At 26.4% G+C, this 26,405-nt stretch overlaps 1 protein-coding gene across 2 annotated transcripts; it reads right to left on the bottom strand.

The window, feature by feature from the left end:
- Positions 1 to 4,498: 4,498 nt before the first annotated feature.
- LOC112601143 (neurotrimin-like) lies at positions 4,499 to 25,276 on the bottom strand (the record flags this gene model as incomplete). Of its 2 annotated transcripts, XM_025348592.1 has the most annotated exon segments (9): positions 4,499 to 5,066; positions 5,305 to 5,352; positions 6,971 to 7,208; positions 7,357 to 7,553; positions 7,666 to 7,840; positions 10,969 to 11,066; positions 12,863 to 13,013; positions 13,629 to 13,750; positions 25,076 to 25,276. In XM_025348592.1, coding segments are annotated over 9 exon segments (1,352 nt in total), but the record flags the coding sequence as incomplete, so codon positions are not given.
- Between the last annotated feature and the right edge of the window lie 1,129 nt (positions 25,277 to 26,405).

Below are 26,405 nucleotides of genomic sequence, written 5' to 3'. Positions count from 1 at the left end.
TCTATCAACCATGGGTCCACGTGACATACCCACAAAAGCAATCATTTTCTCGTTATTTATGGCAGATATATTGCCAATACCCAACACCAGCAGCATTATAGATAGATATTGACGGTTACAATTTTTTTCCTATTGTTCATAATTTAACATTTCGACACGAAACAGAAACGGTAATGTGCAGTATTACGATAGTTTGTTTTACATATTCGTTATTTGGTGACATCTCTAGTTAAATTTCATGACCGGATACAAACAATACAATGTCTCTACAGTGATATTTTATAAACTGAGCAACGTAGACATACCGTTGTTTCGTCGTTACTGCTCAACACCGCATATTTCCGGGACGATAAGATTATTATTCTGATTTGAGGTAATAATATTGTGTATTCAACCCCGTGATATTATTATAAATAACATTTTTATTCGCAATTATATTATAATGGGTGTTGCATTTATGGTCGAAGTAATTTGAGCATGACTAAACTTTATATTGGTTTAAACGCCATTAATCATTACACATTTGCGAACGTTACACTAAAATAATACACGTTGGAATATTCACTCTGATAGATTTATTAAATAATATTTTATCAATTATATCATAATATTATAGGTTAAGGTCTAACATTTAATAGCCTTAAATATTAATGTTTAACTAATAAGTAGGTAGGTAACTATTATTTACACATCACCTACTTCTATTGTATTTCATTATTCACTAGATATTCTTAAAAATTAATAATAATAAAAAAAAAAAAAATAAATAAATAAAGAAAAAAAAATTAAATACAATACAAATAATAATAAAAGAAGTAGCAGTTATAGGGGTAATTACATAAACAACAAAAAGTCTTTAGGTACATATAGATAAAAAAAAAATAATAATAATAATAATAATAATAATAATAATAATAATTACACCACTAATTATAATACTTATGTTATTCAAAATGTCCATAGATTTAAAAAATAAAAAGTAAAATGCACATGTATAACAAAAAAAATTGTTTTCATCATATGAAAATTAGTATATTATAAAAAATTAAAATTAAAAAACTACAAACGAATAATGAAGAATTTATTATTTAATGAGAAACATATAGGAGGGGGATAGATAGTTTAGTAAAAAATATTTAATAGATCCTTAATTCTAATATTTTGACATAAAGTATTTTTTATTATTTTTGTAGTGGATATTATAATAATATACTTCTAATACTATATGGACATAGAAAATTTAATAAAATATTATTTCCATATTTACTAAAATTGTAAAAATATTTGGATATAATATACATAATTATGTAATTTTCTTTAATGTATTTTATAATCATGTTTTAGATATATTTCGTAATGTTTGAATTAATTATAAATTCTATCTTGCCAATTGATTTAAACACATTAATTAACAAAGAATGTATTATAATTTTTTTTTATGTTAGTTTTTGAAATAAAATGTATTATTAAACTTAAAATTGTAAATATTATTCTAGAATTAATATGTGTATACGTGTGTTTCAAAAATGCATATGTATTATGAAGTATAATATTCTACTTTAACATATTATAATTTAGTGTTTAGTTTAATCATATAAGAATAACATTCATAATAATAATGTGTATAATATACTCATAATAATTATATAATTTAACATTTAAAACATCAACACACTAATTATATTTTAAAATTGATTAAGTATAATTTACGAAACTATTGTAACATATAATATTAATGACTTATACAATTGTAACAACTTAAATATCATTTAACACGCTCTTAAAGGTGATAAAAAACCCCCTCCAAACATCTCATAAATCTCGTTTTCAATCAATACTTTTCAAAGAATTCAAATGATTATACACCTAATCATTAAACAACAGTTTTCCTTTGATGCATAGTAGGCTATTATATATTACTTTATTTAAACGTAATATGTTTGGGTAAATTACCTTTTTACCCGCATAAAAAGAGCAATGTGTTTGGTCGAGTTTTTAATAATGTATTTGAGTGAGTATGATACAATGTGCTAGGACAAGAGAAAAATTTAGAAAACGATTGTAAAATGTATTTTAACGAGCAAATATTAGTTGTGTTTCACAATTTGAAACGTGAAGTAAATTATATTATTCAGTATTGTTATTTAGATATAAAGTATAATGTGTCAATATGAATTCAACAAACCCGTGTTTTAAACATCTATCAGATAATAACTAATGTATTATGATAAATTAAAATAACCGTAAAGTGACACAAAATGCAAGTTTTATGAATAAAAAAAAAATACTCTCAATGTTTTTTAAAAATCTATATGTTTACCTAAATAAATAATCAGACTAAAAATCAGGACATTTTCGTTTCACTAAAAATAATAGTTTTTGAATTAACAAAAAATATTGCATATTAAAAACTCAAGGTAAGAAAATTTTATAAATTGTCATAACACGATTTTTAATGTTGTTTGTAATTTTAAATATTTTATTTTTGAAGTTTCGATCATATTAAAAGACTTTGTACAAAGTCCTAAGTCTGCCAGAAAAAATACATCAGTAAAATATTGTCCAAACACATAATACTGTATCAAAAAAAAATAAATACCCAAATACACAACGATATTTTATAACCATTGCCTCAAACGCATTGCAAATTTTTACAAGCTCGTATAAACGAGAATCGCCTATTTGTTTAATTAATTTTCAATATTTATACAACCATTTTCATTACATAATGATTTTCATAATTCATTTAATTATTATTGTATATAAATACAACTATTTCAAAACTATGATCAATGCCAATGGATGATACTAATCGTATATTTTTTATAACGATCATAAACAGGCTTGACTTTAAGTCAAGTGTATTCATGAAAAATTTCTATATCGATATTTCGAATATTTAAAATTAAATATACGTATTTGAATTAAGGTGGCAATATTCCATTTAAGTAGTTTTGACTGGTAGATGCTGGTAAAAAGTTGATTACAGATCGTCAATGTTTTTGCTATGAATTAAATATGGTTTTTATGTTGTTACTCACGAACTTATGTTATCGATTATAGTACATACAAAGTTCCAATACGTATTTACAAAATAATTAAAGCTTTAGTTTAGACTACTGTCATCTATAATCCTATAATAATACTTATGTGATAATGATGATCATATGTATAGTATAATGTTCGTGAACAATAATATGTGTACATAATATACTGTTCATGAAGTGCGAATCCTTATAACTAATTTAAATGTATAAAATAGTAATGAGTATAATATTATGTTCAAAATAATTTTATGTGAAATATACTGTCAAGGATGATGGCATTCTAATGTCATCTATGGACCTCAACAGTTATAGAAATAGTATTAATATATTTACTGCAAAATCCAATATAAGTTATTGAAAAATAATAATTTCTTAACTGTATTCAATAGATGCACATGCCAAATAAAAACATGTAGCAGAAATAACATCTTGTACATTTATGTACGTTAAAAAGCGATCCAAAATTATTATTTTACTTTCAATACAGTGAAATATAAATTTTAGATCAAAATACGAGAGAAATATAACAGCTAACACTCGCGTACATTCATAAATTTAAATAACTACACTTTTATAATTAATAGGGGTATATTGAAGAAAATTAACATTAAATTTATTAAAACACAGAAAACAAACTAATATTGTACTTTGTTTATTCAAGAACTATTTTTTTGGATAATTTGGCACGATTTTCTAATATTTGTTCAACTTATTTTTTCAAAAAATAAATCAAAAAAAATTAACTTGAGATAAGTACATTTATAAGTGGCCACATATTCTGTAAAATTGTATCTACTGCAATGTATGTATTAAATAACTGTTTTCAAAAACAGTAAATAACTGCATTGATAACTTTTAATCATGTAATTAAGAAAATTGAATTTAAATTGTATCAAATAATTGTAACTGAAATACTGAAGTATACGTAAATATTGAATGCATAATATTTTTCATTTTTCGTTGAACACATCACTAATAAGGAAAATACTACACTGTTTGGTTTTTTTGATGCAAACAATTTTTTTTTTTTTTGTTTGTTTTCAAACATTATGAATCGCACATTTTTGTTATACTAACTTATACATAAATGCATATCGTAACTCGTAAGTGGAATAAATAATTTTATAGGAAAAACATCATATTTTTTATTCGTAAATTATTGAAATTTAATATTATAAGTAGTGTTTTTTTTTTTTTTTTTAATAAGAAATTGCAAATTAGGTTTGAAAATTTAATAGTGATTCAAATATACTACCCTAATTTCTTTACTGGAAATAAATTGTATAATTTTTAATAGATAGTTTATAATTATATCGATTCCTTTGAAATATCTGACATTAACTTAAAGCATGAAATCTAATAAGAAAATCATACTACAGAGACTAGAAATAATTGTTTATGTATATTATCATAGTTAAAAACTAATTTTTTTTTTCCAATAATGCCCATTTTTTACTGAATGGATTGTTTAATACTCTAATCTATTGATACTCAATATTTTATAGATTGATTGAAATATGTATTTTATTTTTATAATTTTTAAGGATGGATTTAATCGAAACTTAATATGAAGATTTTTCTATATATATACGTTTAGATCAGAAGGTTTATATTACTCTAAATAAGGTGTCTTTATTTCTGTGGATGATAAATGATTTTTCTACTTTTTACTGTTTATCAAAACTTAAAAGCAGTGGCATATTCGCTCATTTCCCCCCACCCCTTTATTTTTTTGACATTCAAAGAAAAATATTATACAATTCAGATGATGGAAATAACTTTTAAGAAAATAATTTAAAGTTGAATTAAAAAGATGCAATACCCTTTATGAATTTTTTGCTCGCCCTGTTTTACAATATTCATGCCACTGCTTCGATAATTATAGGTTTTTAGGGATTTAAACAATAGTGTTAAATGCAAAGTACAAGGTGTTGAAAACGACGAATATGATGACGTTGTAACTGCGTTTGGAGAATCCATTGTATGAAGAAGTAGAGCCAAGATCACGGGCTTCGGCATCTGAAAAATAAATCAAATGTTGTGAGTACGGTGACATAAACATTTGCATTTCATAATACATAAGGAGTAGTATCAATTAAAAATCGATTGGCAAATACTATAACAAATATAAACGATTTTAGGGTGTATATAATGCATTTATGCAAATCACTTTGTTTTTATCAGTAAAACGCTAGTCAGATAGTGTAAATAAAAATAATAAAATAATTATAATAAATAATAAATAATAAATACACACTTGATGTCATTGAAATACCATAGGATGCTTGATATTTTGGATTCGATTCTACTCATGCCAGCCAATGAAAAAAAAAAATAAAAAAATAATAATAAAAATAAAAAAACCATGCATTTAAAAAAAAATTAAAATATATCTTGTGTTTTTGTATAGTAATGTTGTGAATTGTATGTAAGCAATGCTGTCATTTAAATAATTTAGTCATGTCAGAAGTTATATGTTCTTTATCTCGTAACCATCGGTCGGCCGTTATAGTGCTTTGTAATTAAACAATTATTACACGTCAAACATTTATTTTTTTTTTTTTTTTTTAATTTAATTTTTGAATGTGTGGTATTGCATAAAATCAAGCAATTAGTAATATTTCATGCAAACACGCCATACATTATATAATATATTTTAACTACCTTATAAATTAAAAAAAAAAAGAAAGTAAATACACATTTACAAACATTGTTACATTCAAAATGCTTATATAGCATGCAGTTGTTGTTAAACGTATTATAAACAATAAAAAAATGGGAATTTGAATAATTTAATTTCCAAATCAGATATTAAAAATATTAAAAAAATTCTAGAATTTCTTAAAATAAAATATATACAGCTCAAAACATTAAGTGAATATTGGGCCGTATTTCTTTGTATTCTATTATAACGTATCATTAATGAACATGTATCATACATTTTTCTTAAGTATAAATACTTTAATAATAATAACATAAAAACGTCTGTTCAAATATGTAATACAAATATCACATTATACAATCAGTAATAAAATTAAGGACATGTTCATTATTTTTTCGTCGTAAGCAAGACTCGAATTCAAAATACGACGTTTCCGTAACACATCTGTACATTTATCATATATAATATATATATATATATATACATATATACATATATACATAACGTAAAGCATCCTAGGTAAAACATCACATAAGAATTTTCGGTATACATTATTCTGGATAATTCAAGATTTTATTCAATTTAAAGTGTGAGGTTTTTCAATCATATTTTACTTTGCTAACTGAGCGTAAGACAAGACGTATTTTCTCCCTATAAACATCCATCGTAACACAGAATATACAGGGCGCTCTGGTGGTGAATTATTACGCAAACCCTTAGATGAGACACGATGCTATACGTACAGAGTACGCGAGATGGAACATTAAAAAACACGGTGCAATTTATTGAAAACCCGTAGATTAAATGAAACCTTTTACGCGTAGACAACTATAATCCATTTCGATTTTGTATGCGTTATGTAACTTTTGCATAATAGACAACACAATCGTTTATCTACATACTTTGCGCTTACTTTTAATAACATAATCGATAGTGTCTATACCACATTAAACTATAAATCCATTAAAACAAAATGAAAATATAGAATTCGACATGTTTTTTTAATTTTTTTTTTTTTTTTTTAGTAGAGCTTATTAGTAGTTATTATTATTGTAAATAATGTCATTTGTCAGTGTTATGTTCAAAAAAAAAAATAAAATTACACGAGCTCGTATATTTTACGTACTTGTACATACAGTCGAAATGTTCACTTATATAATATTAAAACGAACAAAATATGTGATGTTTATCTGTTTCGTTTAATTTTTTAATATAAACAAAATAAAATGAACTCATGGTTATTCGAAATGTTTATTCTTACCGATTTCTGGAGTGGCGGAGGTGACGAATTTAAATACATCGGACATTGGGGTCCAGCCGAATCGGTTTTTGGCCATAACTTTGGCTTCGTATTCGGAAGCGGTGTCCAATCCACGGATGTTGTAAGCCATGCGGTGAGTGAATTGTTCGCTGGGAACGGCGGGAAGGATCACATCGTTCCATTCGTTCCGCATGCTGTTGTATCCGTAAATTGGACTGCTGCCGTATCCCTCGTTATCCTGAAAACATTGGCGTTCAGTTTTAACATTTTCAAAGATCCATTTCATTAGCCTTAATACTAGACAATTTTTTCAAATTAAACTATCGTGCTAAACGATTATTATTATTATTATTTTTTTTTTTAATTGTATATTTAATAAAACACACATTTCGAGTAGGAGGCTTCTTTGGCCATTGGCCTTGATTCCGTGTGTCTACGGGGGACTCGTCCGGAAGCGGAACTTTCCTATAGAATAGTTTAAATTCTTCGATAGGAGTGTAGCTGTCTACCGACCAAGATATGTTGTAATTGTTCTGGTGCCGTCCGTTTTTGTTACTGTTTATTTTTACAGGATTTGGTTTTCCTATAGACACAGAAATAGAGATTTTATAACACAATTATACTATAGACATTGTTCAATTCAAATTGAATAGATTAATTAAAGAGAAAAAAAAATGTTGATAACTTGTATTTACCCGAAAGTTCAACATAAGCTCGGCTCTTTCCCACAACATTGTCGGCTACGCAGCTGTAATTTCCAAAATCACTAGCTTGCACTTTTCTCACTATAAGAGTATGTCTGCTTCCTCTAACTTCAGTTATGCGACGTTCGTTTGTGTCTAACTTCAATGTATCTCTATACCAAGACACCTGAAAAAATATCGTACTCAATTAATCGTTGATATTACAATTAATTACAACAAAATATCATAAGTTGTATTATTATTATTATTTAATTTTATTGTGAAGGTGATTAAATAATAGTTATAACCATTATTACCGATATCCACGATAACTAGGACTTTCTAACGTGATATAATTATATTATAGTATCTATTATACCGAATTTTATGACCGTGCAATACTTTAATTTTTTTTCTCATCTCAATTATACCTAACCCTATGGAAACTCAAACATATATTCAAAAATCGTGGAATTTATTGTGATCCATAAAAGTAAGCAGCAAACACCAATCATACATATATTTCCTTCATATCATATATCATACACATTAACAGTGACTTCAGCTATTCTATTCATATTAATTTAATACTGTTGTTTAACTTATTTAAAATATACATAATATAATACATTTAATCCAATAAATCTTGCTTATAATCTTGAACCCAAGTTGAAGGTATACTATACCTCCCACGGAAATTCGATATTAGATTTAACTGAAATATAGAGTAATACTAATCACGTATTAGCATGACTTCCATGCTGTGATATTTATTCATTAGATAAAATTAATTTCAATATCAATATTATATATTACGTAAAATAAACATTAAAATATATTGTCATTTGAGTATTAATTATAAACGAGCCTTTCAAATATAGGATGTTATATGTTCAATAAGTTACGGTGCCTTTGACTCGCTAATACGATGAATCTAATTTTTGTTGCTTACACACTTAGATAATTGTATATAATATATATATATATCACTATTCACCTTTACAAATTAATTTTACTATAAAAATGTATTTTACAATATAAAAAACTTATCATTGAAGTAACACTTATAGCAAAATATAAATATCGATAATAATTAAACTCAATCTAATTTAAACATTCTTCGAGTTCTAGAAATAAATATTCAAATAAAAAATGAAAATAACTATAAGCATTATACTTATTAAATTTCGTCAAGATATTATTTTTTATAATTATATTATATGTGTGCGTTCATAATATAATTTTTTTACGCATATAATAAATAATAAGATCTCAATAAATAATAAATAATATAAAAATATTACCATAATGCATAATATTACCCTAAACTTAATACAATTTAATTAGACAATACAAAATATCGGAGTTTCTGTCGTTTTTAGATATCAAGTTTCACGATAGGCCTTTGCGGTAATACAACTCGTATTAACACATATTAATCATTAAAAATCAAAAGAAATATTGTGTTATTCGCACATAAAAATAACAACTATAATACACTTTTTCTGTTAACCTACATCATTCCTATATTTTTCTTACTATGGAATATTTTACAACACGTATAATTAATTGTAATTAATACTAATATTATCTAAATACAAAAATCGACCAAAAATATGTACCTACCTATATATATTTAATAGTTAATATTATTCTTAGTATTATTCTTATAAAATAACATTGATTTACGACAAAGGCATAATACTTATATTTAAGAATAAGCTATTTGAAAATAATTATAACTAACAAAGCTATACAAAGGTTGAAAAATACTAGAAAATGTATACATTTTATGTATTCGAATGTTAATAAAAATGTATAATTGACATAACATATACTATGTTGTTATTTCGTTGATATAATTAATGTTTATCTTGTAAACTATTGTCATTTTTTTCCCGAGGCTTTATGTTCGTGAGAAAGTTTCTCGTCTACAACGACAAACAGTGACAAATACTCGACACGTGGTGATTTTCAGCGACAAAATTTGTAATTTTAAGGTGGCCGGAAGGGACCAATCCAGAATTTCCGAAAGCGAAGACGTACGGTAGACTATGTGAAACAATAAACGGCCGAGTAGAACTACGATTAAGCAAAGGCCTGTCGACACGCTGAATCCCCCCGAGGGTATGTCGCAGTTAGTAGTTCGTTCGCTCTCTAATTGTCCTATGAGTTTCGTGAAAAGTTTTCAACTTACGAGTTATAATACAAACTAAAAAGTAGGTATATTTAACAGTTATATTAAACGTGTACTATTAATTATATATATATTGGCGATGGTAAGTGTTAATGTACCTAATATACATTCATAATATTATTTTAAATAAGATAATAGTAAAATAGTTGTTACTGCAAGTTTCTGATAATCGATTGATTTAAAAAAAAAAAATGTAAATCTTTAGTAATTATAGACTGGACTAAGTTTAATGGTTTTATTCAAAAAACATATATCTAAGGCAAATAAGTATGTATGCATATTTGAATTTTATGATGACTAAGATATATTTCTGCTGTTAAAAAACCGTAAGATGAAATAAGTATAAAATATTTGTTCGAAGATCTTCGCATAAATGTATCATTGTTGTAGAAAGAACTAAGCAATAAGCAATACCTAGCTATGGATACTACGGCTTTTGTCTATTAAAATACTTTTATTTTTATAAACAGTTGGAAAAATAAATACAATTTTAAATTACCCAATTAACCATGAGAATATAATATTAAAAGAATCGAGTATCGTCGAATAAACAGTTTTATTTTCAACAGAACTGAACTTTTAAAACAAGTGATAATTAGTGTTATATCTGCTGAAAGTTAATTTGCAACAATGTTGTACATTTATGTGTCTGACTTAAAGTGTTGTACCCCATTCAAAGTTTTATATTTTTTTAAACATATTATAAATAGAATTTCTTATTATGTTTGTTCTCACAAGATTACCTAAAATGTATAATATAATTTATAATAATCTACTCATACGAATCTAACTTTAGAACAAATATCTATTACAATTTGAATGTTCAATAATAATTAATAATTATACGTTTAAAATAGTTGAATTGGTTAGAACTTTAAATTGGATATCTTAAATGTTAATGAAGACCAAAAATAAATTGTTTTTTATATTTAATTAATAATAGTTAAATTTATGCTTATGAATTATAATTTTTTTTTAGTATAATATACGAACGTATTCATTGAAATAATTAAACTGAAATTGAAGTACAATCTTCGTTACCATAAATTAAAAAAAAAAAAAAAAACTTTGCAAGCAACTGGTGCTTTATAATTTTGTTTTAATATTATTTTATTTACCTCAGCATGTGGTTCAGCATTGACTATGCAAACTAGCAGTGCTTCATTTCCTTCGCCAGAATGCACCCATACACGTTCAACTTCAATCTCCGGAGGATCTAAAAATCAATTATAATTAGTACCTATGCATATTAAATGTGATTAATTTACTAAACATGAATAGTTGGGTTTTGATATGTTTGATATTAAACACAGTAAAATATCATAATATATAGTTTAACGAATATTAGTGTTTTCGTGCGCATTATAAAATGTATACATTATAATATATTGTGAATGTCTGTTTTAAAAAAATTAAATTTTGTTGTAAAAGAATATAAGAATATTATTTCATAGTTTTTTTTTTTTTTTTTTTTTTTTATCTTTGTAGTTTTAAAATATTAACTTAAGCGGGGGAAAAAAACTATTTTTATAGCCCAAGTGCCATCAAAAGTTGTCAGTTCATAATTGGATTTATTAAACAATAGGAATAGAAGATTCAGTATACTTATCTTTAATTGAGGACTGTTTCGAAACAGAGACTGTTTGGAATGAGGATTTGTTATTAGATTCTTTTATAAACCAAATAATAATAATGTGTGTATTTGTGTGTGATGAAAAATAAAAGATAACATTATAAAGTACTCTATCCCTTTAGGCTCTAAATCTAGGCCGCTTAAAATGTATAAATACGGTAAAAGTTTTATAATTAACTTATAATAATACATTTTTCTTCTTATATTAAATTAAATATTTTGTAATATAATTATAGTAATTAAAATTAACCTATGTTTTTTTTTAGATAACCTAACCTAGTCACATAGCTAGAAATATATATTTAATTTCAGTTTTGAATACTAATAAAATCCATCGATAAGTAAAGATATATTAAAATCGAATTGAAATGAAAAAAATTAATAATAATTTTCGAAATTTAAATTGAAACAAAAAAATAAATAAAATCCGGTAACCCAAATTGAAAAAAAAAATGTCAGTTTCAAGCTTTGAATAACACTATGATTAATTTAAATTATTATTTTTTTTTTATTCTTAAGTTAATACTAAATTTTTGATAAATAATTCATATGGTTCTACCAATAAATATGTGCTTAAGTTGAAGGCATTCGATAAATGAGCGTATGGTTTTAATATACGTATGCGTCATTATTTAGACGTACACGAGGGGAATGTGCATAGAAGTGGAATGTGCATAACCCTTATCATGTGCTTAGACAATGGTAATTTAAAATATGTGAATAAAGTATTCAACAGTCTGCGAATAATGAAAAATAAATAAAACGTATACAGTAACTGAGTATAAACTATAACCCATAAACGTAAATGCATCCAAGTATATAATATATTTTATACATTGATAAGGCTCATGCGCATTTTAATAAATAATGATAAAAATATTTGAAGATATACCTAAAATATGTTTATTATATTATGATTTATCAGTTATAATATATATATATATATTTTTTTTTTGTGGCCTTAGTGATTATAAGTAATACTTCTCTATTACTTCATCTTACCAGTTATTAACTAAACATCGTATAGGTATTGATATATTTAATCATAATATAGTCAAAATAAAATAATGTATACCTATATTATTCATTAGTTATTATATTATATTAATCGATTTTTCCTTTTTATATTTTTAAATATTTAACGAATACTGTTCGTGAACATCTAAAGTTCAAGCATTTTAATACCCTGTCATTATCGTACTAATTCATAAAATAATAAAACAATGAATTATAAAATACTTTGTTATACATAAAATTATACAGTGTACTATATGGTTTTTTTTTAATTTCGAATAACTGAAAGTTTCAAGTTGTATATTTGTATTTGCTTATTATTTACAGTTACTTTTTTTTTTCGTAAAAATGTTAAGTATACTCACATAAAATGTTAACATTAATAGTTTGTTCAGCTGGTTGTCCGACGTCATTATAAGCTGTACATATGTACTGACCAGCATCGTGACGAGTGGCCGATTGAATTATGTATGTATCGCCAGTAGCATTTCGCTCGCCATTTGGAAGTACGTTGTTCTAAAGTGTTAAAATGGATGTTAATGGATAAAAATAACTATTCAGTAAAATATGGTTGATTTAGAAAAATACAATGATTGTTGAGATGGATCCACGTCGACAAAACTGATTTTATAAACGATATTTCAAACACGTTAAAGAAGTATCATTTTGTTGAACTTAATTAAGCTTTCCAATTTTATTTTATTACGAAATCCACTCAGAATTAAATGAGAGGAGTATAAAATTATTTTTGAATAGATTTTAGTATTGTTGCAAACTTTTTAAACATTTTGATTTATTGTTCAATATGCATGCAGCTTTTTCATTATAACTAAAGATTAATAGTAAACTAACACAGTTTTCAAATAATTGTTATTTTTAATAGTGCACTTATTTGTAAGTGTCTGTAAAGAGTTTCTAGCATGTAGACTATATCGAAGAGAAATAAAATTTTCGATACATAAAACTGTTATTGTTTATTTAGAATTTATAATTCATAGTTCTAAAATAATAATAATGATTGTATTTGTTAATCGAGTCTATGCAATTTCATTAAATGTTTTACCAAATCGTAATTATTAATTGATAAACACTTAATTACTGATAATATAAATGTATATAATAATATATTACTTTTCTTGTCCATGTTATATTAGGAACAGGATTTCCGTCAGCTTCACAGTTTAATTTGATCATAGAGTCCTTTTTAGTATCAATATTTCCTCCCGATGTAACCGATTTAATTCGTGATGGAACTGTAACAGAAACACACATTTTATAATAGAAGTTTAATAAAATTATTTTCATAAAAATACAACCATAAACAAATTAATACGCTTTGAGACATGTATATAATACAAATATATTACATTTTTTACAAAGTTTAGTAAAATCAAATTGGATCAAAAAAATAGTGATCTTAAAATTTAAGAACAAAAACCTGATTTGATTATAAATTCCTTGCACTCTCAATATAACCGTATAATAAAAAAATCTTATGAAAAGGAGTTTTTTATGAGCTATATTTCGTAAAATTGTATTGAATTAATATTATTAAATAAAAAAAATAAATAAATAAAAAGCTTTATTAAAAGAAAACAAATGTTAATGCAATGGTGATTATTATATAATTGCTATGACCTAAATTTATGCTCAACTGTACGATACTAAAATTATAAAAATTAAGACAAAATAGTGGTATGTATTATATATTTATATATAATATGAAAAGATTTTAACGAAATTCAAAAATGTTTTATTATTTTAATGCTGTTACATTTAATTAAAATTTGTTAGATAATTAACCTATTTGATTTTCGAAGGAAATATTATTTGATCTTAAATTTAAAACAAAATGAAATAATATTTTATTTCATTTGAAAATTAGAGTTATTGGCAAGTTCTATAGCTTAACAATGATTTTTTTTTCAACACAAAAATATAGGTCAGTCGAAATGTTCAGAAAGTTTTACAAATGTGCTTTTTTATTTGAACTGAATATAAATGGCTTGTGAGTGAATACAAATTTGTATTTAGTTGGAAGAGGGTAAGGGCTTATAAAAATAATAAAAGTGTAAATGCTACAAGACATCATAAATAATCATATATTATTTATACAAATTTGTAGTAAAAAAATTTCATATATTACACTCACTGATTGTTTAAAAATAATGGTACAATAGATAATTTAAGGACAAACCAATAACAAAGTAATAAAAAAAAAAAAGTTTGCTCTAGAACTTTAAAGACGTCGATTTTCACGAAATTTTAGTTGTTTTAGTTATTAATTATTATATGATAATAACTAAAATTAAATTACACCACGTCGATGCAGACTAAATTCTTAACTGAAATCACGTGTCACATCATTTTATCATTTTGGCAAACACAATTTTAACGGTTAGATTAGGTTAGGTTTGACACATCATTATAAGGTAAATTATAATAGTGTATAATATTTACAAATTTAGTTTGTATAAATAATATAGTCTAGATATATTCGACTTTTATAAATATTTCATATATATAATAAAATAAAATATGGTTTTATACTTGAAATATACATTCAAAAATAATAAAATGTTCTAAGCCCATTTGTTTAAATTTAAGTTACGTATGTTGAATATATTTTTATTGGTGTTTTACCGTCTGTTAAGTTAAGCCATAAAATATGAAATGATGAGAAATCCGATTTTTGGTTTACTAAATAGAGTTAAGCTCAATTGAAATGTTAAGGACGAATTTCTTCGGATTTTCTTTGGATTTCTTAAAAGTTCTTTTATATGTAACATTTACCTACACACCATACACCATCATTCGTGAAATTTCCACTATACTGGAAATATTCGTTTTTAGATGTATTAACTGATTATATAACTGAATCTTTTCAATGTCTTACTGAATAATTTGTTATATGACTTTTTTTATTGTAACCTCTTCTTAAAAAAAGATAATTTTTTCTCACGACATGCAACAGCTACAGTTATAAAGGATCACTATAGTATCGGATTCATATAATATTATGTTTATCTTTTTTTTTCTTCTTTTTTTTTTTTAAATTGATAATACAAACGAAATATATTAATGTCTTATATGAAGTAGATCATTCCAAATTTCGTGCTAATGTTAGAACGTTAGAAGTAATATTATAGCTAAGACCGCGAAGTACTGCAGAAAAAAAATATTATCAAACGTGCATATCTCATTAGGGTGATACCAAGTTATAATATCTGCATTGGATAGTGTACCTCTATTCTGACTTAAGCGATTTAAACTTTCCAAAACTCGACAAAACATGTCTACTGAACGCATACAAATAAAGCAGTTTCAAAATTAACATTCGTGTAAGTTTGCGTATCGAAGCGTAACATTAGGTGTAAAAAAGTATTACGAATAATCGAAATTAGATAGTAGATGGTAACAAGGATAACAATCTTAATTATAAAACGTATAAGTACCGATCAAAAACAGTTATGAGTGAATGACGACCACAACGACGGCAACTAAATTAAAATAAAGCAATAATGATAACTGACGAGTAACATTTCTTATATATTTATCGATGATTCCAAAACATTGTTTTGAAGTATTTTTATTTGCTATATTACGGACAGGCAATTTATAACGAAGTGGCTTATGTAATATACTGAAATAATAACAATAAGTAATAATTTAGGCTCTTCGACATTATTTTGTTGAAATGTAATCAGCAATGTTTGCTCATCATTATCATGCGAACAAAGTTAGGATTTAAAGGAGATATTCAAAGTCACGCCTCTCATCTGTTTTGTTTATAAGTGATATATCAATTATTAACAATAGATATTAAATCACACTTTTGTTCGGTCATTAATTCGCTTCCAACTGTCTACCCATCAAAACTATTAATTTAGTAGTTACTTTAATAATTACTCATTGTATTTACGACCGCGACTTAGATTGCTTTACATTTCCTTAATTTAACATTTCTAGACGTTACCAAGCAGTTATAGGGGTACTACAATATGACTGTAGATATAGCTTTGTTTTTTTAATCAGCCAGCGAACACTTGTAGAATGTTTTATTCAGAGTTTAAACGTGGGTAGGTCTAACTAAAATCCTGTGTCCGTATGCCTGTGTATATAGTATAATATACGTTCGCGTATAAACTTTACGTGTTATTCGGTTGTCGGGACGATTAAGACAAAGACGTTGCCGTTGCCGACGCCGCCACCACTGCCGATGCAACAACGTTTATCGTTAATTTTTCTCTGGAAAACTGCCAACAATGCCCCCTAAGGGATTATTATTTGAATAATGGTCTGTTGCACACGGGAGACGCAGTGTTTCAAAAGTGCTTTTTGTCTATCTCTTTTATTTTAGCTCTAAGGCCGGCGTGTTTGTGTGTTTTCGGTCCGTTCAGGCTGTTCGCTAACCACCGCCATCACCCCGTTGACAAGATAGTCACTTTTGGCGGCGATTTGTTACCAAACAAACCTTTTGGCATTCGCGTCCGATTTATCTTGTAGTGACACGCCATTTTTCTTCATCAAATTACCTCTAACTCCCTAACCGTGCGCCACCATCGTTACAACCACGATAAGTACCTAGTACCTACTATAATATGTATAATAATATTATACACGTAGATACTAAAATAAAATATAACATAAAATTATAAATTATATATAATATTGTTTTTACGACCGCATCAGCAGATGAAATATTTTATATCTATCTAGCAAACGGCAATCGGTAACCGCACCACTAAACCAAGGTCCATTAGCCCCATCATACTACCTAGAAAACGATCCGTTGTTATCGCCCCGACACCTTTTAACGCTCATATTGGAACGTTCCTGCGTTATTCTTCGAGATAAATGTCTGAACGGAAACATTATTTTTATGTTTTTATGGTATTTTTTCTAGTTAAAATTAAACGTAGTCGATTAAACCGAAAGAGAAAGACGGTAATATCGTTTACAATAAAAATAACCTAGAAAAAATAGCAAATAATCATTAATTTTTATAATTATTATTGCTCATTTATTCGAAAAAAATTGACACAATTGTTTATTGAGACTTCAAATTATAAATAAAGTTTTCATAATAAATCGAGCTACTTATGCTTATTTGTAGGTATTTAAAATATGATGATCGAACTTTAATTTTATGTTTAAATTGTTAACTGACTTTGTATAGTTAAATATAAAAAACACATTGTATCCTAACTTCTGTTACTTTTAAAATTAATATTAGTTTGTGAAATAAAAGCATGATAAGTTTAGCTTGTTTTTAAAAGCATGATAAAAATTATATATTTTTTTAATTGATTATATAAGGTTTGAAAAAATGTAAATCTAACAATTATAACACACATATTATTTATTGGAAATATTTTGTTTCGATATTTAATGCTCTAAAGTCTAATTGTCAATTATAATGAAAAAAGTTTAACAAAGTAAAAAATGTTTAAAAATAAACTGCAGTATCATCAAACATAATTATAAAAATAAAGGGATAATATATCTGTTAGAACTACATTGTATATGTCCATAAAACTTAAAAAATGTATAAAAAGCATCTTAAGACTTAATAAATCTTTTGATTTTTAGTTTAAAAAATATTAATCAAACCCTGGCTGTTTTCATAATAATGGCATGATTTGTTTTTAATGTTACAGTCGTTATAGGTTATCGATCAAAAATAAGTTTCAAATAAGTAATAATATTTCAGTGCTTTTAACTCTAATAGTTCTTTTATTTTAGTTTATTATTTTTTATATTATTATTATTGTGTCAAAGTTTAGTGCTAAATATTATAATAATTATTTAAAAGTGTTTTTACACCGAACACGGGATCTCGTGATAAAAGTCTCATTATTCGTTGGTATAATAATAAATTTCAAAATTAATTAAAAACTACGCTTTTAGATTTTATAGTCTCGTCATCATTATGGTTGCCATGTAACCATCATGCCCGCACCTGACAAACAAGAACGTTTTAGAAATATGAAACTAAATTTTTATTCATTACGATTTGCCTATAGTAAGCTACACTAACGCGTATCTTACCCTATGGGGAATAAAAGCAACTTAAAATTATTATTGGTCGATAATGGGCTTTTGAGTTGACAACTCAGCGATGCTAGAAACCAAATATTTATAGGAAAGTAATCAATTTTACAGATTAAATCTGATTCAGCATTTCATTTCGAAAGATTTCCATAGGTTGCACGCACAGACCACTATATTATAATAGCATCGACCATGGCAGTGAATTGTAACGGTGAAACCGCATAAATTATCCGACGAGTTTATCATACCAAACTTAATCTTGTCCAGTTACTGTTTGGACGGAGTTTGAATGCAACAATCGGTGACAGTATGTGATGATTCATCATCTGTACTACTACCTACAGCCTACACCACTATGTCAGCGTTGTCGCAGTAATACATAGTTAAACAAATTAATGTTTTCCGGCATCATTTGGCGGTTTGTCAACAATGCATTATACTATCGTTATGATGATAATACGCATTATGTCATCGTCGCTTCTATACTTGCTTGTTGAATTATGCACTGATATACATATACTGTGTATTTGTTATGTTTATATTTAACTCAGTGCGAATTTCTGGACGACTGATATTAAAACAAATAGGTATATAACTATAGTGGACATGGTTTTTGTACCGTTTTAAATTTATCATCTTTGGAAAATAAAAACAAGACTTTTGTTTAGACTTTCTAGGAATCAGGAAAACGTTTACACGACACATTTCCCGAGTTGTCTTATTTTTTAAGATTTAGAAAACTTATTTTTAATTTGAAAACAAAATATATATTTTATTTTAGAATATTGGTCTTCCGAAGTCTCTAAATAATAATGTAGACTATATTTTCGTATTATTAATAAAAACTCAAAAATATTAATCAAAATCTTATTGTTGGGTAATGATTTCCTTAAAGACGTGTATTGGTTCTTAAAAATAAACCACAAGCTTAAATTTTCAAACATTATTGAATAGTTGAATAATACAAAAATATACCTATCATTATTTCAATAATTTTATAAATATAATTACATTACAACTATATTAAGATAATGTTTAAATTTTTATTTTTAAAGTTCAGAGTGACTTGCGAGGTTTAAAAGTAGGTTATAGCTATTTTTGAAGTTATTACATTAATATATTAATATCATAGGTCTACGCTTAGTATACTAAAATTACATGTTCAATACCTATTTCTTTATTCTTGACTTGTAGTACTATGTATTTTTTCCTTTATGATTACAGAAGTTTTTTTTTTTATCACAAAGACGATATATTTACGTATATATATATATATATATATATATATATACTTTATATTGGTATTGAAAAATAATATTTTATTTATTTTTTAATGTTATTTTAAAAAAATATTGACTGACTACCATAGCTTATAAAATATTCTCAAAAGTCAATTAAGTATATTATATAATAGCAAAAATATCCATAAATTGTAATGTTACCTCTCCATTATCTGCCGAAAGCATGCATATGACATTATATTATCGGTGAATACGTATTATTAATTTTGGTTGAGTAAAAATGGAACTACGGACAGTATAACCGGACAAAAATTATCACTTTGTATTTTTTCCGAGACAACCACAACGGGACGTAATGCCAAAATAAGTGTAAATTCCGTATGTATATGAGACTGTGTCTCTGGCTATGTCAGTTTATTCTGATATAGAACCCTAACCTCATCTTATTGACGATAACTTAAGTGTTTTTAAAAAATATTCCAGCCATTTCGTACATCTTGTTGTAGTTTACGTCATGGACACAAACAAACACGATCGTGTTGTTTTTAGAGTTATTTTGGAAAGAAGCTACCACCCGCGCTTGTGTGTGTAGTTATGTGTATGTGTGTGTGTATTTGTGTATATTTATTTATATATTTATATACACACACCATTTGAACCATTTTGACCCTCCTCTTCCTTCTCTTTTATACTGTTCCATTACCCCTAATAAATCGTAAATAAACAAATAGTTTGCCTCGTGACTCGTAGCTCGTATAAACAGCGGTGAAACTATATTATATGTACGAGGTCCTTACACGCTACCGAAGTCAACTTAATTCCGCCCTTCTTACCGATCCAACCCTTAACGCGCTATCGAAAAACTTGGCTCCATACCTGTCTTAGGTTAATGCATGTAGTTCCGAATCTAAAGTTTATGTCGCAAGCACACAAAAACTAAACATGATAATACCATAGAATTGGATAAACAATAATGATTAATATGGTATTTATTATTTAAGTACCTACCTATATTATTATAATTTTAGTATGGTTACCAAATAATTATAGAAATATGTCCAAGTATAATTGTCAGAATTTTTTACTGCAATCCGCTTTGATTGTATTCAACTAAATTTATTGTGTCAAATTATTTGATGAATACATACGAGGTGATTCATCAAACATACTCAATACTCATCCTCTATTTTTTTTATATTCTTATTTTAAATTTTTATATTTTTAAATATATTTTAAGCAACTATAATATCAATTTGAAAGTTAATTTATCGAAAGTATAAACATTGTTTTTAAAAGGAAATTACGTATTTTTTTTCAATACATTTTTAAGCAAATAATAATTAAAAAAAAAATATATATATATATATAAATAATGATGTAATAATGCAAATTTAAATTAAAAGGGTGGTTAGTTTATGAATTATTAAGTTTTATATATTAGAAATAATCATCGATGATAGGTGGTTTAAATATATGCATAAATCGAATATATTATAATAATTTAAAAATCATACCAATTAATATTAATATATTAGCAGCTTATGTTTAGAAAAATGTTCTGAATATGCTAAGTAGGTATAACTACTTGACTAATTAGTATAAGTTTAAATAACAAATTATATTAAATTTATCTAAAACCAATAATATCTCCTCAATACAAAATGTTTATTAACTAGGGAACTCCTCAGTAAATTTCAATATGAATGCATCAACATTTTCAAAAAATATTTATTTTTAAACAATGTACAGAAGAAAAAAATCGTTGTTCTAAATTGAAAGATATAAGTTTATATACTAGATATTTCTTAAAACGGTATCAACAATCTAAAAATATGGTCTTAAATAAACAATTCCAAAAACTAAATGACTGTAGTATTAAAGGATAAGAGGTATTGTCCATCAAACAATCGATCAACTGTTATTACCGAGAACTGACAACATTTATGATGTACACAAGAAAATATAATGTATTGATTGTTGTGATTGAAAAGCAATTTTAAATGCTTTAAAATGTGTATTATTACACGTCGGTTTTTTTTTTTTTTTTTTTGTTCAATTAAACGAGTTTTTAACAATATTAGAAACATTTGTTTTCTAAGAAAAATACGAAAACGAATCTATATTACAATAGTCGATATCTATAAATATAATTCATGATAAAAGTACCAAATTAAATGGGTGGAGTATGAAATTATTTCGATATAGTTTGCGAGTATTAATCTTAGGTCTCTAATCTCTTGAAAATACGAAAATGATAAATACCGTGGAATATAAAGACTATTTAACGTTTCGATGATTGTCAAAGGAATACCTATACACACATCGCAAGTGTATACAGGTTAAATAAATTTATGGACCAACAGCGAACTCGGATTACCATTAATTAATAATGCTTTGATAGATGTTGTATAGACGTTATTGTGTTCTAGGTCATGTGACCGTATTAAAATTATCCCTACTTGGACCAATGTCAATATGAAAATCTTATTATTGTGTGCCCGTGCACGCTATTGTATTGAGTGCCTTTGGGTTTGTCGTCCAGTTTACCAAATTGCGTCATGGCTGTTTGTTAATAACGGGTCGAATTTGGTTACCTACCAAAATAAATTATAAGGTCTTAGAATGGATATTAACATCAGACCATGTTCGATCTTTCTAGTTTAATTATATTTTATGCATAGATTAATACAGAAAAAAAAAATTGACTAAATGAAAAAATTCATTGGCCTACAATTATAATAGTTTAATGTACCTATTAATTAAAAAAAAATATTTACATAAAAAATAAAAAAATATAAATAATTAAATGCTCATATCACTTCATATTTATTTTGGGATTTTGTAGGTTTGATAGTTTTCGAATTTCTTAATTAGGAAACAAAAATTATTAAATTGTTTTTACTATTGACTATTGAAGTTCACATTAATTATTTTGAATTTATTAGTTTTATTATTACGGCCATCGAAAAATAAAATGCAAAAACTGTGGAACGTATAACCCAATATAAATAATATGTAATACGTGAAAAGGGCACTTTACCCTGAATAAAATATATAACTTAAGAAATGAGCCTATACATAGGTCGTTTATGAACTAAAATAATATTCGATGCGTGTGGATTACGATTTAATCTTTTTGAAATTAAAATAGATTAGTGGTTTAATGATTGCCATTAAATTAATAAAAATGATTTTATCTTCACCATGGAATAATATTTGGTATTCATTGGTTTAAAATTGTTGACCATTTTGCAGGGTATCGTTGCATGACACGCGTCGTCATCGTCGTAAATCGTCCTAACATTATTGTATGTGACGAAAACGTCCAGTTTCCGTACACTATAATATAATCATTATATAGATAACGTTACATTATTATTTACCGAATACCTGTGCGCGTTTCGCTCTACTCAACAGCAATCGTATGATTGATTGTGCCCGCCACCTAATCGCACCGGAAGAGCTTAATCATAAACGCAATTAGCATTTTTATATTACGACGCGTTTTCCATTTTCCCGTTAAATCTCGTAAACGAATCTGTGATTGTGGCGTACTACAGATATATAGGTTTTCGTTCGGTCCATTTTACCGGAAAACTTCATATTACCCCACTGTCGAGCATGAGGCAATCCCGACAAAAAAGAAATGAAATAAAAAATATATTTAATAATAATGCGATTATGCGTTTTGAGCACGGAACACGTACATTTCGGAGTAAAAAAAAAAAATAAAAAAAATAAAAATATGGCATGTGGCGGCGTGTTTGCGCATCACAGCCGTCGAAAATACAGGAAATCCCGTATTGTAATATCGTAGAGAAACGCTAAATGGATAAAACGCCGTTCTCTAGTAGCAGTTGTGAGTTATGATATTTCCTACGAGCGCGGCGCAGGTGATAACGTGATAATATTATTATTGTGTTCTAAAACACTGCGATTAAGTGGGAAACTGTATCGTAGAATTACGGCCGAGATATTCCGAAATTTCTGTTGTCTATAAGGAAGCCAACGAAGATGATTTTACGGAAATGATGTCGTTTCATAAAATATTATAACAACTCGCACCTATCTAGAACGATAAAATACATTTACGTTCATTTCTGCTAGTAGGTATGCGACCAAATTTCGTTTTGATGTTTATTATTGTAAAACCGCAAATGCAATGAATGTTCATTTTTTAACGTTATTGAACATTTATATTTTTAACAATTCTTTTTATCGTACGGATTTAATAATATACAGTTAATATATAGTTAAACAAATCACTGTTGACAATATGACAATATTATTAAATTATGAATTCGTTACGACTTACAAATTGTAATAATTTATTCCTTACGGATAACCGTCTAGTGTCTATTCGTTCAAAACACATATGTGTGGCAGCTTAGTGTTATGGTCATGATCAATGCCTAAAGGGTAAGTTAAAGAGGGTTTCAACTTTAACAGTAAATGTCAGGGTTTTTTTTTTAAAGGGTTTCCGCTGTATCATTAATTATGTAAGAACACTAAAACCGTCTATATGGTCGTGTGAATTTTCGATGATTCTTTTTCCCCTTCCCCCTCGTCTCACGCATTCCCTCTCACTCTCTCACACACACCCTCGACCTCTTTTTCTCCCTCTTTCTCTCTCTTTTTCTCCGAATACTTTATTAGGAATCGCAATGTATAGTGTTCTGGTAACAAGGGGGGAGGTAACGTCACCACTGCCAGGCCAGAAGCTTCACATAAAATATTAAACACTGTGCGGGATACTCGTGTCAAATAATTATTCGTATACTCACCAATTGTTCTATTCATCCCTACAATATATGAACGCAACGCTAAGTGTTTAGAGATCGTTTGCTCCCAGAGGATTACTTTTGCTTTTTAATCGGCATTTGCTTTTAATGCGATTGAGTAGGATATATCACGTACGGACGTGTTCATAATATATTATTATATGCGACCGATAAGATGAAGGTAAGTAAGCGCATTTGGTATAAGTAGCCGAGTTTCGCCAATTTCATTGTTTATTTAAATCTATTATTGCGAATTTACATCGTAATGGATTTTTACAACGATATTCAGGTAAATATTTTGTTTGTTCGGTATTGTATATAATATACAATACTGTATATATACTGTAACTTGCACAGTTCTTAATAATGATGTACGTTGTACCGTTTGATGTATTCAATAATAAATATAATACAAAAATGTCTTATAGGTATACATAAACAACATTAGATTGTACTAGATATATAAATATATATTTCATGTATACTAAAATCCATAGCTTACCTAATATCTCGACAGTATGTGATATCTCCCTGGGTTTCAGAGTTGCTATTTGGCACACGTAATTTCCTGCGTCGTTTGTTTGAATATCACGGATTTCCAGGTTATTGCCGTCCACTAGACGAATCCTTTCATCTGGAGACACCTTAGTGCTTCCTGCTGTTAGTACCGCAATTCCTTTTTTCCACGCTAAAATGTATACTCCTGAAAAATAAAATATTACCAATGTAACTATATGGTATGGTTCAATTCTAGGCAAACGTGATAAAAATATACTTATACAATTCATTTTAATGGAAGTTTTTTCTTTCATATGACAACATTTAATACTTTAGAATTTTTAAAAGTTTATACCATATAAAAATGATTTTATAAATCTGCAGGGTTGTAAACATTTTAATCTCTATACATAATATTATATTCCAAATAATTTTCTGTTATTCTATTTCGAGTAAATAATACGTACTAATATTTCTTTTTAAATTTATTTATGTCAATAATTACATTTGAAAATAAATAATCTACATAAACGTATTAACTTAAATTAAATAAATAATGGGTGATAAATAGTTTTTAAACTTAACTATTTGTTTCTAATTTACATAAATATAGATTGATGATTTTCATTACCGAAACTATACCTCTTATTTTTAATGTTAAATAAATGAAATGTATAAATCATATTTAAAGAAAATAAAAATAACTTTAATTTGATCGTACAAAAACGCAGACTTCAATAATTGAAGTTTCAGTTTATGATGACGACAAGAACTATAATTTTGAAAAATAAACATAACATTAATAATAATGCAAAACATTCATGTCAGTGGTTTATTTTTATGTGCTAAAAAAAAAAAAAAAAAGTTTATCTAATTAGAAATTGAAAAACTGGAAAGAGTTAAAACTGTTCAGTTCAGTTGATTGATTGTAGTTATTCGTTTAATAAAAATGGGTCAGCCAGGTTTCTGGAATTATAATTAATTACAGATGTTCACAGTCCAAACAGATTTTATTATTACTCTCAATTGGTTAACGAATTATGAAGAAAAAACGTTTGGTTAGGTATAATATAAAACAAAACAAATAGAATTTAATTAACGTTTGTATGACAATATTGATGATAATTTGTTGATTTGAGATTATCTAATCATTATTAAATTTATTATTACAGCCATCATTCTTCCAATATATTTAAATAAATATTTATTAATTTATTTTTATTATTAATGGTCAATATAATAATAGAAAAATACAATTTTAATCAATAAAAAATGAGAACTTAATGGTATTTAAGTAATATAAATATATACGAGTCTAATTTTTTTATTTGCTA

This window comes from Melanaphis sacchari, unplaced genomic scaffold (assembly GCF_002803265.2).
Source record: "Melanaphis sacchari strain LSU unplaced genomic scaffold, SCAv2.0 Contig751_pilon_pilon, whole genome shotgun sequence".
Classification (NCBI taxonomy): Eukaryota; Metazoa; Arthropoda; class Insecta; order Hemiptera; family Aphididae; genus Melanaphis; species Melanaphis sacchari.
Note: the sequence above shows the minus strand (reverse complement) of the source record. Positions and strands in the feature narration are given on the sequence as shown.